Below are 18,385 nucleotides of genomic sequence, written 5' to 3' on the forward strand. Positions count from 1 at the left end.
AGCTATTATATATAAAATGGATAAAAAAGGTCCTGCTCTATAATATAGGGAGCTGTATATTCAATATCTTGTGATACAAACATAATGCTTGTTCTTTGAAAAGAACATGAAAAATATATGTACACACACATATATGAGTGTGTGTGTCTAACTGAATCACTTTGCTGTACAGCAGAAATTAACACAGCATTGTAAATCAACTATTCTTCAATAAATTTCTTTTTTAAGTTAGGCCATCTAGGCATAGAATAAGTCCACCAGAAAATAAATGTTTCTCTTGCTTCCTTTTGTTGTGTAGATGTGTAGAAAGCCTACAATTAGGTGTATTTTGCAGAGACTTCTTAAATCCAACTGGAGGTCTGGCTTATCACAGGGTGTGTCCTCAGGGGAGAGGAAAATCAGCAGTAAACTGAGCTCTTCCCAAGTCTGAAAGGACACATGTGCTTTTCACATGTGTGATGGAGGGCAGCTTGCTTGCTCACGGTGACTGAAGAGCATGGAGCTGCGTGGGCAACCCTGTGGATGTTGCCATTGCTGAATAGTGGGTCTCCGGGAGAACGTAAACGAAACCCCATCTTCTGTTTCTTATTCTTTCCAGTCGGTGTCCATGGGGATGCAGCATTTGTGAAGGAATCAATTATCCATTTGTTAGTCAGAGGAGCCTTACCAATTATACATTAGCAGATTGATTTCTGAGGTTCACGTTGGGGGACCAATAGCTTAAGGTGGGATGATGAGGAGCATCGGGGGAAAAGAAGTGGCCACAAAGAACACCATTAAAAGCAGCTTTTGAAACGACCGTGAATTTATTCCTAATTGAAGAGCTGACATAATCCATACTAAGTGTATTTATTTCAAGCCTCGTACATTAGGTAATTGATTATCACATGAGGCGGACATGCGGGTGATTTTGCCTTTTCTTTAAATTTAAGACCTTGGGACCACCTGTCGTGGACTTGGCTTTAGAAGGTATGTGCTGGTCCTGGGCCCCTCCTGTTTCCTTGGGCTTCTTTTTTTTTGTTCCATTAAGGAAACATTTTCGTATGTTCTATGGTGTCAGCTTGACGTTATTGATTTTTGAACCAACTCACTTATATTGTCCAGAATTCCAAACATGTCTCCATTAGGAATAAAATTGTAGCTAATGGAAAATACAGCTGAGCCCATTTTTCTTTGGTCTGTTTTCCCTCTGGTTCTGTAACCTTGTCCACATCTATTCCAGTAGTCTATCTTTCTGCAGCATACTCCCTCCATTATATGTATAAAGCAGGCAGATGGAAAAAATCAGCATTGAAGGAAAGCTGAATCTTGCACTCCTGGTTTCCTCCCATATCCTTTCTTATTCCTGTTGTGTTGCTGCTGCTTATTCCTAGTGTTTAGAAAAGACAGATATACATGAGGCATTTGTTCCTGAGTGGAATGATTATGTACCGTTGACAGCTGTACTATTGAAATCTTGTTGTTTATTCTTTATTAAATGTTATGAAACTGTTATAAAAACTAACATGCACAGTTTACTGCTCCAGATAAAAATATATGCTGCAGGTCCCCCAAAGGATGGCTTTAACAAGTAAGATTAATTGTGATTTCTTTTTGTTTTTAGATTCATGGATTTACTATATAATAATTTAAAAATATTTATCTTTTAATTACAAACAAAATAAATATTTGTTGTAAAAAATCAGCAGGGACTTCCCTGGTAGTCCAATGGTTAAGACTCCGCACTCCCAATGCAGGGGACACGGGTTTGATCTCTGGTTGAGGAACTGAAATCTCGCATGCACTGCCACCGCCCACCCCCCCCAAATCAGCAAAACCTAGAAAGGAACAGTATGTCAGCATTCAGATAGAAGTAATGCTAATATTTTGGGAAATCTACTTCTAGACACACACACACACATATATATATATATATATATTTTTTTTTTTTTTTAATTACAAACAAAATAAATACTTGTAAAAAATCAGCAGGGACTTCCCTGGTAGTCCAATGGTTAAGACTCCACACTCCCAATGCAGGGGACACGGGTTTGATCTCTGGTTGAGGAACTGAAATCTCGCATGCACTGCCACCGCCCACCCCCCTCAAATCAGCAAAACCTAGAAAGGAACAGTATGTCAGCATTCAGATAGAAGTAATGCTAATATTTTGGGAAATCTACTTCTAGACACACACACACACACACACACACACACACACACACACATATATATGTCTATATATCTATATATACACCTGTAAATATAGTAGTGATTTGATCCCTGGGTTAGGATCCCTTGGAGTAGGAAATGGCAACTCACTCCAATATTCTTGCCTGGGAAATTCCATGGAGAGAGGAGCCAGTGGGTTGCAAAGAGTTGACTACAACTGAGCATGCATGCATTTATAAACATTAGATCACATAGCTGAATTATAAGCTTTGAATGCATAGTCCTCTAGGCTCCCAAGTCTGCTGAAGACTTCTGAAACCAACTGCAAGCTCTGGGGGTTCCTAAATCCATCCTCATGTTTCATAATTAGTTAAAGGCCTCCCAGAACTCACTGAACTCTCTTTATAGTGGGGGCTACTCTCTCTGAGTAGCCCCCACTGTAAGACATAACTGTTAGCTATGTAGGTGTGGCATAGATGACTTCCTAGAAGCCAAAGGGAAAGAACAGACCTCTCTTTGATCAAAGCCAATTTTTTTTTTTTTCTATGTAATATTTCTTTTTAGACCCTGATGCTGGGAAAGATTGAGGGCAGGAGGAGAAAGGAACAACAGAGGATGAGGTTGGATGGCATCACCAGCTCAATAGATATGAAAGTGAAAGTGAAAGTTGCTCCAACTCTTTGCAGCCCCATGGAATATGCAGTCCATGGAATTCTCCAGGCCAGAATACTGGAGTGGGTAGCCTTTCCCTTCTCCAGGGGATCTTCCCAACCCAGGAATTGAACCGAGGTCTTCTGCATTGCAGGTGGATTCTTTACCGGCTGAGTCACCAGGGAAGCCCCAGTGGACATGAGTTTGAGGAAACTCCAGGAGACGGTGAAGGACAGAGAAGCCTGGCTTCCTGTTCTGCAGTCCATGGAGTCGCAAAGAGTCGGACATGACTTAGTGACTGAACAACAACAAACTTACTTAAAAAAAAATGATCATTTAGATGTCTCACTTTTAGAACTATAGGTAATTTCCATTTCTCAGCGTCTTAAAAGAGATATCTGCTATGGAAAGCATATTTTTGCAAAATAATCTTCATTCTTGGTTGTAATAGGCAGTGCATATTTTAAAGAATATTGATACACATTGCTAAATGATCTTCCAGAGTTTCTCCAAATTTGAATTACTACTTCCAGTGTAGGAGGAGTGTCTATTCTTGTGCTTCCTTTCTAAAACTAAATATTTGGAAAAAATCTTTGTTGATTCCCTGGTGGCTCAGAGGTTAAAGCGTCTGTGGGCAATGCAGGAGACCTGGGTTCGATCCCTGGGTCGGGAAGATTCCCCTGGAGAAGGAAATGGCAACCCACTCCAGTATTCTTGCCTGGAGAATCCCATGAACGGAGGAGCCTGGTGGGCTATAGTTCACGGGGTCGCAAATAGTCGGACACGACAGAGCGACTTCACTTCACAGGTGAAATACTTCACTGCATTACTTTGCATCTGTTGATTATTACTGAGGTTGCCTATTGTTCCTGTTTATTTATAGTTTTTCTGTTTCTTTTGTGAGTTGTCTACTTGGTTTGATTTATGTGAGGAAAGAGAATCCAGATTTCTTCAAAAACTATAGAGTATTTTAAAATGTACATAAGCTGCAGAATTGTTTGCAGTGTTCATGCTAAGGGATAAATGTCCCTAATCTATAATAACCTGTTGTGAATCAATTTTAAAATTATGGACACCCTGATAACAAAACAGTTTCTTCCTCTGGCTTCATGCTTAGAGCATATAGTTTAAGACTGCAGTTTTTATGGATATGTTAACTGGCTTCTCTTTTCAATTCTATTTGAAATGACCTAAGAAATAGAAAATATTTGTATTCTTGTTTTAAAATAAGGAAGGAAGAAGGGAGTAAATAAACATGTGCTAAATACCTCATCTTCTAAATGAGTCAGTTAATACAGTTGCATTTATTTGAGGCAGGAGGAGGAGACATAATTCAGGTATTATAGTAATTTTGAAGATAATCACTAATAAGATGAAAATAGAGTAAACACATCTAAATTCTTTGATAGACCAAGAGAAATGAATTTGAGTAGTATAACAAAAGAATAATAATAAACTAGAGAAACATAATTTTTAAAAATATAAAATAACGTAGCAACTGCTGCTGCTGCTACTGCTGCTAAGTCACTTCAGTCCTGTCCAACTCTGTGCGACCCCAGAGACAGCAGCCCACCAGGCTCCCCTGTCCCTGGGATTCTCCAGGCAAGAACACTGGAGTGGGTTGCCATTTCCTTCTCCAATGCATGAAAGCGAAAAGTGAAAGTGAAGTCGCTCAGTTGTGTCCCACTCTTAACTAAGACAGCACTAAATGGGCCAGGTATTCTATTAATAAAAGAAAAGTAGGTTTATCTTTGAAGAACAAATATCCTATAAGCTGATGGGAGTAAAACATAAAAATTTGATCAAAAATATAAAAAGTCAAGCAAAAATTAAGCATCCTGTCAGTAAAAATGTGAGAAAAAAACGAGTTTAAGGCAAAAGATCATTAACCAGCAGAAGGCATACTGTATTGATGGCATATACAAGTTAAAAGGAAAATATAACAATTATACTCTTATTTTGCCAAATTTTAGGTCATCTAATATCTAGACGAAGATGTATTTGCAAATCAAAGAGGAATGGACAAAAGTACAATTGTAGTGGGAAGTTTTTGAAACATTTCCGTCAGTCTTCTCTAGATAAAGGAGAAAAACATAAATAAGAATGTATAGAAATAAAACAATATATGCAACATGATTGAAAATATATGTATTTTGAGCTCCAAGATAGAGGATATGAATTACTTCAAAATGATGATATCTTAGGTTTCAAAGAACAACCAATTAATTTAACAAAGACACAGATGCAAGCTACATATCTGACCATAATTTTAGTCACAGTAGAGTTTTTTAAATAATTTGATAGTCACATAACACCATCACTATTCTTAGAAATGAAACAAAACAAAATACTTTTCTCAAAGGGGGTTATACTTATTATAATTGCACAGTATTTTCTGGTCTCTGATTTGTAGCCATTGCTATACCCAAAGGCAAATACAAAGCATTTGCTTATTTTATGATTAACTAATGAGCAGTTACAACTAATGGGCAATATATTAACTCCAGGAAATTAGAGTAAGGTCAACAAAATTGTTCTAAGGCAAAAAGGGAAAATTAGTATGGAATAAGAGTAGAAATTCATAAAATAGAAAACATTAAAAAATAAAGCAAATTAATGGTAATATTGCATATATTAAAAGGTCAATACAACTGATATATACCTGATAAGGGAAATCAAAGAAAAAAGGAAATAAAATATTAATATGCATGATATCACTATGTATATATTGTCATATTTCCAAATAGTAAAAAGAATAGTACCTATCTCATAGGTATGGGGTATTTGATCTATGAAGATCAAATGATGTAATATTTAATACAACTGTTAGACTAGAGACTGATGCATAAGAAGCAGATAGTAAAGATTTACTTAGTAGTAGTGCTAGTTCCATTACTACTTACTAGAAGTAGTATTAATATCATTGGTATTATTAAAATATTGTAAGAATACAAAATAAAAATATTTTATCATTAAGAATCTGAAATACACAGTTTTCTGGGAAAATATAAATGACCAGAATAGAATTAGTGCATTTGAGTAGCTTGACAGTTATGGGGGGAAAATGTAAACCAAGAATAACCCATTAAAGGCATAGATCCCAGACATTTTCATGAGCAAATTCTTTTAAATTTTATTTAGAAATCTTTGATGTTTGCTTTTATTTTGAAATATAACTCTTTAAAGTACACTTTAAAATGCTCAGTAGAACAAATAGTAATAAAGCAAGCAATCTTATCACTACTGTTCTGTCAAGAATAGACTGTGTGATCCCTTCTCCCACTTCCATGCACAGTACTCTTGGAAGGATCTGCTGTATTGACCTTTTTGGTAATAAATGCTTAGCTTTTCTTTTTTGTTTTATGTCCTCTGTGTACACTCCCTGGACACTATCCTCTGTGTACACTCCCTGGACACTATGGTGCTGGTGCTGCTGCTGCTGCTAAGTCGCTTCAGTTGTGTCCGACTCTGTGTGACCCCATAGATGGCAGCCCACCAGGCTCCCCGGTCCCTGGGATTCTCCAGGCAAGAACACTGGAGTGGGTTGCCATTTCCTTCTCCAATGCGTGAAAGTGAAAAGTGAAAGTGAAGTCACTCAGTCGTGTCCGACTCTTATCGACCCCATGGACTGCAGCCCGCCAGGCTCCTCTGTCCATGGGTTTTTCCAGGCAAGAGTACTGGAGTGGGGTGCCATTGCCTTCTCCAGGACACTGTGGTGTAATTTTGCCTATTATTGTAGGTTATGTAAATGGAGTCATATAGTACATATCAGGAATGAGAAAATCCTGCTGACTGTCATTGCTACTCCCAGAATAAAACAAAGCATGATGAGACCTCCAAGGGGAGACATAGGAAACTTTATTTAGAGACGTTAAAGAAGCCTAATAAATGGAGAACTGCTCCATGTTTATGGATTAGAAGAGTCAATATTGTAAAGACAGCAAAAGGAGAGTGCTAAACATTTCACCTTAAGTGAAATTGAGAAAGTTTTATCCTAACATGCTAAGAATTTTTACCATGAATGAGTGTTGAGTTTCATCAAACACTTTTTGCATCATTGCAATGATCTTATAAATTTCTTCTTGAGATGATCTTATGATATTCCTCTTTTTATTTTATCAATGCAAAAATATGTTAATTTTCATATGTTACATCAGCCTGGTATTTCTGGAATAAAATTGTCTATTCTATATATGCTGCCTTTATTAATATTTTCTTTAGGATTTTTCCATTTTTTTTTTCATGAGTGAGATTTACTTGTATTTTTTTCTTTCTTCTAACATCCTTTGTTGAGCTTTGTTGTTGTAAGGTTATGCTGTCCTGGTAAAATGAGTCAAGGAGGATTTTCTTTTTATTCTGTTCTCTGAAAGAACTTGTGTATGATTATGATTGAAAGTTTGTATTCTTTGAACTAAGTAAAATACATAGTAAAATAGTGGTAAGTTCTAAGGAGAAAAAATACATATAACAGCGAAGGAGCTATGAAATGTTTGGGCAGAGTGTTGAAACTTCAGCTCCAGTGGCCAGAGAGTATCACCAACAAGATGATTACCAGTGAATAGTTGGCAGAAAGCATTGGCAACAGCAAGAAGATCATTGTGGCTGGAGGAGAGAGAACACGGCCGAGGGAGGATAAGGCCGGGCTCTAGCCATAACATTTCAGACTGTTGGGTCATAGTGAACACTTTAGACCTTATCCTGAGATGGGAGGCCATCGGAGAGTTTAGAACAAAATAATCACATTGTCTGATCCACCTATTAACAGCATATACTCTGCTAGTTTGTTGCATTTCTAGGGGATTTCTAGGACAATTAGGGCAGAAGTGGGTCTACTAGCTAGGAGACCATTACAGTAATTCAAACAAGGATGATGGTAGCTTGGACCATGATGGCAGCTATTGGGGTGGTGAAAGTGAGGAAATTTTGTTTGAAGAGGTAGGAATTGCTGACAGATAATAAGGTAAAGTCTGGAAGAAAAGAGTCAAGAATGGATCCAAAGTTTTTTGTCTTGAGCAACTAGAAGAATATATCAGTCATTACTACAGATTAGGAAGACATCAGGAAGAGCCCTTTCAGACAGGAAGCCCTTTCAGAAAGGAAGATCAGACTCATGATTTGGGATGTTTTAATTGTGAAGATCAGCTCACAAGTAAACTGTTGAGGTCTCATTTTCCTTATCATGAGATGGAAATAACCATTTTAAACTGCTTTCCTCAAAAGTTGTGAGGATCAACTAACATGTATGTCAGGTTTTTTTTTAAATACAGTACAATTCTGAGAATCTTAGCACAGGCTATGAGCACAGAGTACAGAAGAAGTGAAAGAAAACAATTTGACAGATACATGGGGAGAAAATATACTTCTGACTGTATGGCACCCCACTCCAGTACTCTTGCCTAGAAAATCCCATGGATTGAGGAGCCTAGTAGGCTGCAGTCCATGGGGTCGCTAACAGTCAGACACGACTGAGCGACTTCACTTTCACTTTTCACTTTCATGCATTGGAGAAGGAAATGGCAACCCACTCCAGTGTTCTTGCCTGGAGAGTCCCAGGGACGGGGGAGCCTGGTGGGCTGCCATCTATGGGGTCGCACAGAGTTGGACACGACTGAAGTGACTTAGCAGTAGCAGCAGTAAGTTGTACAGAGAGCCTTGTGAAGAAGCACTGCGTCTCAGTCTTGTGGACCTGGAATAACGCTGTCCGTAGAACTCTCTGAAATGATGAAAACATTCCATGATCTCTGTGCTTTCTCATACATTATCTGGTAGTCACATGTGGCTTAAGTGCTTGGCATGTGCAGGCACAAGTGGGGAAATGAATTTTTAACTGTGATTGACTTTAACTGATTAAACTTTCTGTATAGTCACATGTGGATAGCGTCCACCACATTGGTCAGGACAGGAAAGCTTGGCAGTGATCGTGTTCTGGGCACCTATTAAATTACAGTCTGAGGTAGGTTATAATCAAATGTCAATTAAGTTACAGTCCGAGGTAGGTGGGGTTTATATTTGCCAAGAGTAAAATGGGTATTAAATTGTTTGATGAACAAAAGGTCAGAATCAGAAAATTAACAGGAGGTACTCAGGAAACAACGTATCCAAAGGAGACTGTCAAAGCCAGTCATTCAGACTCATTGACCAGAAAGAAGTCTAGACATACCAGCCTCAATGCTTTCTCAGTTCAGCTTTTGTTTTGCATCTTCTTTGCTGCCCATCACAAAGTTCTCTTCACTGCTCTCAAGGTCAGAAACTCTGGCTCTGTTATTCTGTTGTGAATCTCATCTGGGATTGGTTTATTCTCTTGTAAATGGATCAAAGATCTGTCTTCAAAGTCTTTTCCTCTTCTAACATTTTAGGAACTTTTAAGGAGATAGCTTAACTTTCATGAGCTGCATTTCAGGAGTGATTTCGAGATCAAAGGGTTCTATAGCCAGCTGTCTCCACCTGTAATGTGGGAATTTCTCCTAGCATCATCAGTCCCTGAGTGGCCTTTCGAGGTCTGGGAATCTTGGTCTGGCCATTACTTTCTAGCTCAGAGATATTTTCCAGTAAGCATGGAACAGTCAATTTGGTGTATTTCCATTTTATTTGTATGCACTAACCAGATTATTTTAAGGTTAGGTATTTTGGGAAACTAATTTGCAGGCTTATATTGTAATGATGAAGGCTTATTTCTCTCTTCATGGTTAATTTGTTCTATCATGTTTTGTGAAAGGTGGTTGGATACTGTCACCGTTTAAGAAGAAGAAGGACTTTCCTGGTGGTCCAGTGGTTAAGACTCTATGCTTCCAATGCAGGTGGCACAGGGTTGACCTCTCGTCAGGGAACTAAGATTGCACATACCACTTGTTGCATTCAAAAAGAAAGAAATTGCAAAAAAATTAAAAAGGAAAAGAAGTGCTTGACATTTTTTTTAACTGTTTTCATCATTTACTGATTTTGACTTCCAGTTAGAAAATCACCTTTGTGAATATTATAGTGAATAAACAGCTGGCTAAATAGAGAACTGGAAATCTGTGTAAAATATTAAATGTACAGTGTGTTTCCTATTGGGAAAATACATCTAAAGTAGAATGCCTAATTCCTGTCTTCACAGATTTTTAAATTTGAGATTACTCCAAAGATTGGAGGATGACAGAGTTAGGATATGACAAACTTAATGTCAGTTAGACCCTGTGGATTTCCCCCAGAAAGTAATAAGCATGAAGTATAAATAAAAAGTTGATTTTGTAATTTATAAGAGAAGAACAAATGAATTGGCTGGTAAGCCAGATTAAAACAACTGATTTTAGAGTTGCTAATTCAAAAAGACACCTGCATCCCAGCATTCATTGTAGCACCCTTTACAGTAGCCAAGACATGGAAGCAACCATGACATCTATCAACCAATGAATGGATACAGAATATGTGTATATACATACAAAAGAATGTTACTCAGACATAAAAAAGAATGGCATAATGCCATTTGAAGCAACTTGGATGGACCTAGAGATTGTCATAACAAGTAAAGAAAGTCAGAAAGAGAAAGACCAATACCATATGATATCACTTATATATGGAATCTAAAATATGATACAACAGAAACAGACTCATGGACATAGAAAACAAATGTGTGGTTACCAAATGGGAAAGCAGCTGAGGGAATGGTACATTAGGAGTTTGGGATTAGAAGCTACACACTATTTATTATACATAAAATAGGTAAAGAACAAGGTCCTATTGTACAGCACAAGGAACTATGTTCAATATCCTGTAATAAACCATAATGGAAAAGGATATGAAAAAGTGTGTGTGCATGTGTGTATAAAACTGAATGAATCACTTTGCTATTCACCAGAAACAAGCTATACTTCAATTCTTTAAAAAGCTAACAGTTTTCATTACATCATGATTTTTATTTGGGATTTTTGTTCTTTGAATGAATTTGGCTAGGGAAGAATTATAGGACTCTGGAGTAAATAGAACAGAATAAATAAAAAGGCACATAGCAAGTAAGAAAAATACCATTTTAGCTGGACTTCAGAATGCAAAATAGGTAATTTGGGGAAATCTGAGGTTTCTCCCCTTATATGTCTGGGAACAAAGCTATACTTTACCATTTTCATTTGCAAAAGCAAACTATGTCTTGGACTCATACATCTAAACTAATGGCTTGTATCATTTACATTTTACAAAGAGGTGAAACATTTGGCTTCTGATACATAAAAATGTTTTTCATGTTTGTTTGTTCTTTTTTTTTAAATAGAGTCCTGTGAAGATAAATCAGGTTAGCCTGGATGAAAGTGGAGAACACATGGGCGTGTGTGCAGAGGATGGCAAGGTATGGGGATTGCCTGATCACATGGAAAGCGCTGCTCCAAGCCCAGGGGCTGTGATGTAACCACTTCCAGGGTCTCAGAACAGCACTGCACTTACTGGGTATCTGCATTCGGAGAACCTTGATTATTCTTTTTGAGTATCGGACTTACTCCTGATCGCTCATAATTAAAGTAAAATATATTTTGCGCTAATGTGCCTTAAGGAAAAGTAATTACAAGAATGTCAATAATGTAACTAGTATTAAGCTGATTAACAACTGTGGCAGGGGGACATGTCACCTTAATCATTACTGGCGTGCCACTTAGACTTCAGCGACTGGTCTGCAGTTCCTGCAAGACAGTGGTTTAATGCCTTTCTGCCATAAATCCACAAAATTGGATTTTGTGGGCATGATTTCTGTGGGCCGGTGGTTTTCATTTTCACACAGCAGTTATGAATGTTTCTCTTGAATTATAGAATCTTTTGATAAGCAGTCATAGTTTATCAGAAGAATAAAGTGTCTTGGAATAGCAGCATTAAATAAATGTAAAATCAATATATGTACAGTTTTCTAAAAACCTGGCCCCCACTTCCTCAACCAAGGACATACATCATTTGTGTGGTATATAACTAACAATTATCAGTGCTTCTTGCTGATGTTGAGCTGTGACATTTAGTGGTTGTGGTGATTGATTTTCCACTTACAAGAATGTCTTTTTTGTTTTTCAGTCAATGGAAGGCTTTTCTAATGTTGGTTTGCAATGATAAAATTCAAATGCACAGTGTATTTAAGCTACTCTTCTAAAATAACAGTTTAAGAAGAGAATGCATTAAGAATCATTACAGAACCTTACATATTCTTGTCTGCATACAGCAGATTTCCTAATCTAATTTTATGTTTCTTTATGTGATCTAAATTCAATGGTCCATTAGGATGAGTAAATTAAAAACAATGTACTCAGTGTAAAAGATTTATACCCATTTAATCTGTTAACAGAAGAAAAACGAAGTCTTCTTGACATACATGAATGCATTTTGATGTATCTAAGCCTAATGTTGCCCAAAGAGTCTTTTGAAAGTCATTGGAACACTTGTGCTTTTCAAAAAGCACTATCAAATTTTACAGTACTTGCTGAAATTCTGAAATGAACCAGACTGTCAAAAGAGCGATAAGGGAAGAGTTGGTTTGTGCAGAAATTGAGAATTATCCAAACCGTTGAAACATTTTGTATTGATAATGAAAGATTATCTCCATTTTTGTTTTCTGAAAGGTAAGGGGGAATTCCTTCTGGGTTAATACCAATTTAATTGTTGAAGGAGAATATTGTTTTTGAATTGTAAAAGAACTTTTAGTAAGCTACTTCATCTAAGAATTTTCAGAGTTCAAATTTTGAAGAATTATTATTTGATAGGATGAAGTGGGATATTTTAACTACTGTGTCTGGTGAATAATGAGATAACCCTCAGATATCTCCTGGTGCACTTCTTGGCAAACACCTCTGTTTTCCTATTTTAGTCAGATTTGTAACTGTCGTATTTTGCTGTAGACCCATGGTGCATTTTTTTTTTAAATAACTTTCTTTTTGGCTGGGCTGGGTCTTCGTTGCTGCATGGGCCTTTCTCTAATTGTGGCCAGCAGGGGCTGCTCTCTAGTTGCGTGAAGCAGCCATTGTGGTGGCTTCTCTCGTGGTGTCAGGGCTCGGTAGTGCATTTCCCAGGCTCTGGAGCACAGACTCAGTAGCTGTGGTACACAGGCTCAGTTGCTCTGTGGCATGTGGGGTCTTCCCAGATCAGGGATTGAACCTGCATTGAACCCGATTGTCTCCTGCATTGGCAGACAAATTCTTTACCATTGAGCCACCAGGGAAGCCCCCATGATGCATTTTAAAAAATAGTTTTTTCATATATTTTACCAGCATTGATAGACTTGAAAAGAAATATTTCAGTGCACATAGTTAATGAAACCTAGCCCTCACCATGGGTTAGTCAGTATTGTGAAAACTGAGGCGCTAATAATATAGCATGATCTGGTAAACTGGTTAGTAATAATAGCAATGTAAAGATTATTAAAAGAATCAACTCCAGACATCTAGATCTCGTGCATCTTTAAATGGCTGTTGTGGTTTTTCTTTCTTTAGTGTGTTAGGATTTCTAGAAAAATCATTACCTTCTATTTCAGAGATGACTCTTCATATTTGTATTCAGTTTTAAAGTCCTAATTCTAACAGTTCTTTAAAATTTATTCTGTTTATTCAGCTGGTGCTCATTTCTAATCTTTTACTTCAGGACTTTTTTTTACCTTTGAGTTCCAAATTTTGAAATACAGTCATACATAGAATATGGGTGTTACTGGTGTACCTTTTTAGGTAACTTTCAAGATAAATACATACAAGGTTTATTTTCTGATCTCTTGCCTGTGTTGTCTTCATATATAAACTAGAATTAATTTAATATAGAATTCTGGGTTGAACTATTTTCTCTCAAAGCTTTGGAGACCCTGCTCTCTTTTGTCTAACCTTTATTTTCATAGATATGTCAGAGGCCAGCCTACTTTGTTCTTTCACAAAACCTGTTTAAATTTTTTTTGTCCTGCCTTGGAGCTCAGACTCATCATAATAACAACAACAATACCAACAACAACGAACAGCCCTTGTAATTCAGTTTGCTAAGTTAATGTCTTGTTCAGGTCTATTTTCATTCATTTTGTCTGAAAGAGAGTTAGTCCTTTTGATCTATATACTGAAGTATTGTTTTCATTTCAGGAAAGTTGACTTCAGTCCTGATTTTGATTATTGCTGCAATTCCACGTGTTTTCATTTCTTCAAAGAAACTCAATAATACTGAGGCTGGAGGCGGTATCGCACAGAGGCTAAGAGATTCGCTTTGCACCGCACCTGCCCAGGCTCCATTCCCGCTCTTGCTCTGTTAGGTCAGGGATGTTCCCTGACCCCCAGCCCCCTCCACGGACTCAGCTGGGCAGTGGGCGCAGTGCGAGGCCTGGATGGGGATGTGGCAGAGCCGATTTGGGGAGTGTGGGAAATTCTCAGATCTTTCTGCTTTATTTTGATAACCCTTTTCTTAAACATTGTAGTCTGGCCTCTTCCCCTCCCACGCTGTAGTCACCCTTCTCTTTCGACAATATATTGTGAGAAACCTTGGCCATGTTTTGTCACACAGACACGCAGACACACACATGTGCTTTGCTTTCTCATGGTTTTTATCATCTCATTTCTCCGAAGTCAGGGAGAGTTTCTCTTCTTGTTTGGTCCCTTGTCTGATGTGCTTTGCTTCCAATGTCCATGTTGCTTTCTGGAGTAGAGTTTTATTCTGTTGGGCCTTCTTAATTTTCCTGAACTCTTTCGATCTCTCCCAGCTCTTTTCATGTCAGCCTGATCTATGTTTAATTTTCAAAACCAAAATGATGACTTCTTGTGTCATGAGAAGTCTTAGCTCTTAGCGTATTAGAGGTCTTAGGAGTATTAGAGATCAAATGGCTGGGTGTGGAATTATCCTGCCACGCTTGAGCTGTGTGTTGTCAGCTAAGTGATTCAGCCCTCTCTGGGCTTCAACCTGTTTTCCTCCTCTGTAAAAGGGGGTAGTAATGATTATTGCTGTGTTAATCATTAGGGGAAATTAGTTAGTTGATATGTGTCAGTAGTTTGGAATAGTATCTGAAATAGAAGGTACAGGTGGTGATTGTCAGTAGTTATCATCATCACCATCCTTTTCTTCTGCTCCAGATTCATAGAGGTCTCTTGTTATTGAAGTCAACAGTCTTGTAGTTTTTGTTGTTGTTGCTGTTACTGTTAACACTAGCCCCCTCCCCACCCTATACCACTTGGCATATGGGATCTTAGTTCCCTGCCGAGGGATCGAACCCACATGCCCTGAGTAGAAGAACAGTGTCTTAACCACTGGACCACCAGGAAAGTCTCTATTAAAACATTTTTTTTAAAGCATGGTTTTTCTCCCTTGGAGACCTTGAAATTGTGTTCTGCCTCATTCTTCTTATAGATCCTGTGTATGTTTTTGTTACTCTTGTATCCATTCCAAAACAAGGAGACAAGCTCTTTCTGAACCTCAGTCAGCAAACAGATCCAGTGTCCGCTTGCTCTGAGCCCTGCTTGTTATCCTTCTTGGTGTCATCCTGCTGGGTGTTGCAGAATCACACATCAGTTCCACACAGGGTCCAGTTAACAAGCCCCATTTCCTCTGCCTGGAAGTATCCAGTGCAGGCAGCTCCTCCAGTGAACTGGGAGCCTTGCCTATCTTCTCTCCTGGGTCTCTAACACCCTCCATGGGTGGAGAATACGAAAACCTGCCCTCTCACCTGTGAGGGTTCCTCCAGCCAGACAGAATTACAGCTTATGTGTTTACTCCTGTTTTCATGCTTGACCAGTTGCTATTGGGAAGCTTGGGTTGGGGGTCTGTTATAATGAAGTACCAGCTGAGAGAGTTTCCTGGCCCTCCGGCCGCCCTCCTCATAGTTTCTCTGTGTCAGATGGCCTGCCACCCAGTGTTCTGGTTGGCAGATACAGAGAAGTCTGTGCTAGAGTAGAGACATAGACACCTTCCTGATTGTTTCATGAGGGTAGTAGGGTTTCTGTGTTTCTGCCGGTAAATGCATAGCACATACCTTCTGTGGTCCTCATGTCGCTCTATGGGTTTGTAGTTAATGAGAAATACTCTAGGACTTGGCAGTAGATTGACTATAAGACAGATTGTTCTGAAGTTTCTTTTTCTCATTAGGTATTTTTATGACAAGTTGGGAGAAGTTGTCAGGGCTGCTTTAGGAAATACCCTTATCAAAAGGATCCTTTCAATTTTAACCTTTAAATAAGATTCTTTTCTCCGGCAAGATCTTCCTAAAAGCCAGATCTCTCCAGGCAATCATTCAGTGGATTTCTTTTCACAGTGTGATACTCACTGAGAAAATTTAAAAAAAGAGGAAATGAATGAGAATCATTTTGGGTTTTGTTAGCTTTAGTAGTATAAGTTGTGTCTTACTAGTTTGGGTGTCACATTAGTGAAATTAACCAAAATAGCAAAGGTTTTACAATTCACCCTGTTTATACTGATATCAAGTTTATTTTGAGACATTTCAGTGTTTTCCATCCTGAAAGACAAAATAAGGACAATTGAGGAAAATGTTTCTCAGTTAAGCATAGAAATAGAGACTAACCTAAGAGGGATTTCCTTGGTTGTCCAGTAGTTAAGACTTTGCCTTCCACTGCAAGGGGTGTGGTTTTGATCCTTGGTCAGGCAGCTAGGATCCCGCATGCCTCGTGGTCAAAAAAACAAAACATGGAAGTGAGGCAGTGTTATAACAGATTCAATAAAGACTTAAAAATGATCCACATAAAAAATCTTAAAAAAAAAAAAAAAGACAGTGAGAAACACTAACCTAAGAGTTGTAGTCTTACTTGCTGCCTTCAGCAAACACCCCTCAGGTCTCTATAGTGGGTACTGTAGTGATATTTTGCTTCTGACTAGTTCTCAGGGGCAGTTCTGAGTGTCAGCCTGTTTGCTAAGAACTTGATGACTTGTTCTCTTATTCTACTTATTCCTTCTTCAGTCAGTCAGTCAGTTCAGTTGCTTAGTTGTGTCCAGCTCTTTGCGACCCCATGGACTGCAGCATGCCGGGTTCATCACCAACTCCCGGAGTTTACCCAAACTCATGTCCATTGAGTTGGTGATGCCATCCAACCATCTCATCCCCTGAAGTCCCCTTCTCCTCCTGCCTTCTTACTCTACTATTCCTTCTTACTCGACTATTATATCTTCATACGAATTCATGATTGTTTTGTTGTTGGATTCACAATTTTTACCCCTGGAAATTTGTATTTTAGTTTTCCCCATAAGGTTCACAATATTTCTAATATTTTCTCACTTACTGATACCTCAGTCTTTTTTCAGCAGTCCCATATTCGTTTGTTTACAGCTCGTGTACTTTTTCCCACAATAAAACTCACTTAACTTTTGTTCTTCAAATCTATCCTATTATAGGTAGAAGGAAGTTTGTCCATTTGAACCGAATAGTCTGCTGCATTTAATTTCAACTTCTGTGGTAGAGTTGTCTAATTCATAGCCTGATATTCCCTTTCACTTTATTTTGGCGAATATTTGAGGCATTTGAATTTTTTTTCAGTCTTGCTTTTCTTACACTTCATATGCAAAGGTATCTTCTTTATTTACAAATTTTGGACTAGCTCCCATAATGACGGTATATAGAAGAATAGAGCATGGAATAGTCTTCCTGATTTTTAACGACTTTAGACGAGTTGTTTATTTTGGTGGCTCAGTGATAAACAATCCGCCTGCCAATGCAGGAAACATGGCTTCATTCCCTGGAGGAGGAAGTGGGAACCCACTCCAGTATTCTTGCCTGGAAAACCCCATGAACAGAGAGCGGAGCCTGGCAGTCTACTGTCCATGAGGTCACAAAAGAGTCAGACGTGACTCAGTGACTGAACGTCAACAAAGGTGTTTGCTTTCATTCCCAACAGTCTTGCTATAAGGGTCAAATGAGGGGGTGCAAGATTTTCAGTCCTAGTTACATACCATGAATTACGAACCTTTAAAAATACAGTTTTAAAGCTATTTCTTCTCATTTTGAAGTCCATAAGGATGGTTTAATTCAGAATAAAATTTCTTAAAGAACCAGAATGATACTGACCATTTCAATAGAGACCTTTTTCAGAAGATTATTTCCCTGCATAGCTTGAGAAAACTGAGAAATGGCATCACTTCTTTGAGGAGATGTTATCAAAATACACTTTCCCATTGGAGTCTGAGTCTCACACAGTTGTAACCAAGACTTCCCCATAGGTTAAAATTGAATCAAATTACAGCTAAAAAAATAATAATAAATTTAGAGCTCAGGGGAACATTTAGACATTTCTAGATAGAAATTGACCACTATGAGTGAAATAAATACGTCCACTTGAAAAAAATATATATTTTATCCCACCAAAAAATTTAATTTGTTGAGGATGGGGTCTGGCTATTAGTATCCAAGGATCTTAACCATGTAGTCCAATCAGAACTACTGAGGTAAGGTGTGTGGAAGCATTTTGAGGTCCAAGTTATTAGTCGGAGTATAAGATGTTACACAGGACCATGTTGTGATATAGTTGGAGTGAATAGAAGTAGCTTTATGTTAGAAGAATATAAACTTCCTGGAGTACCATGAATTTCTACTGATGTAATTTTAGTAAGTTGACCCCCTTGTTCATTTATTCTGTTAAGATCCAGGTGACATAGTACCTGTCTTACTTTGAGCCTG

The 18,385-nt window shown here is 38.1% G+C and overlaps 1 protein-coding gene across 2 annotated transcripts in view; it reads left to right on the forward strand.

Moving 5' to 3' along the window:
- VPS41 (VPS41 subunit of HOPS complex) overlaps nucleotides 1–18,385 on the forward strand; it is a 225,180-nt gene that overhangs the window by 71,277 nt on the left and 135,518 nt on the right. For both annotated transcript variants that reach the window (XM_061414519.1, XM_061414520.1), the window contains exon 5: nucleotides 11,048–11,122. In XM_061414519.1, the coding sequence (XP_061270503.1) occupies nucleotides 11,048–11,122 (75 nt within the window). The remainder of the gene's footprint in view (nucleotides 1–11,047; nucleotides 11,123–18,385) is intronic.

The sequence above is a fragment of the Bos javanicus genome, chromosome 4, assembly GCF_032452875.1.
Source record: "Bos javanicus breed banteng chromosome 4, ARS-OSU_banteng_1.0, whole genome shotgun sequence".
Lineage (NCBI taxonomy): Eukaryota > Metazoa > Chordata > Mammalia > Artiodactyla > Bovidae > Bos > Bos javanicus.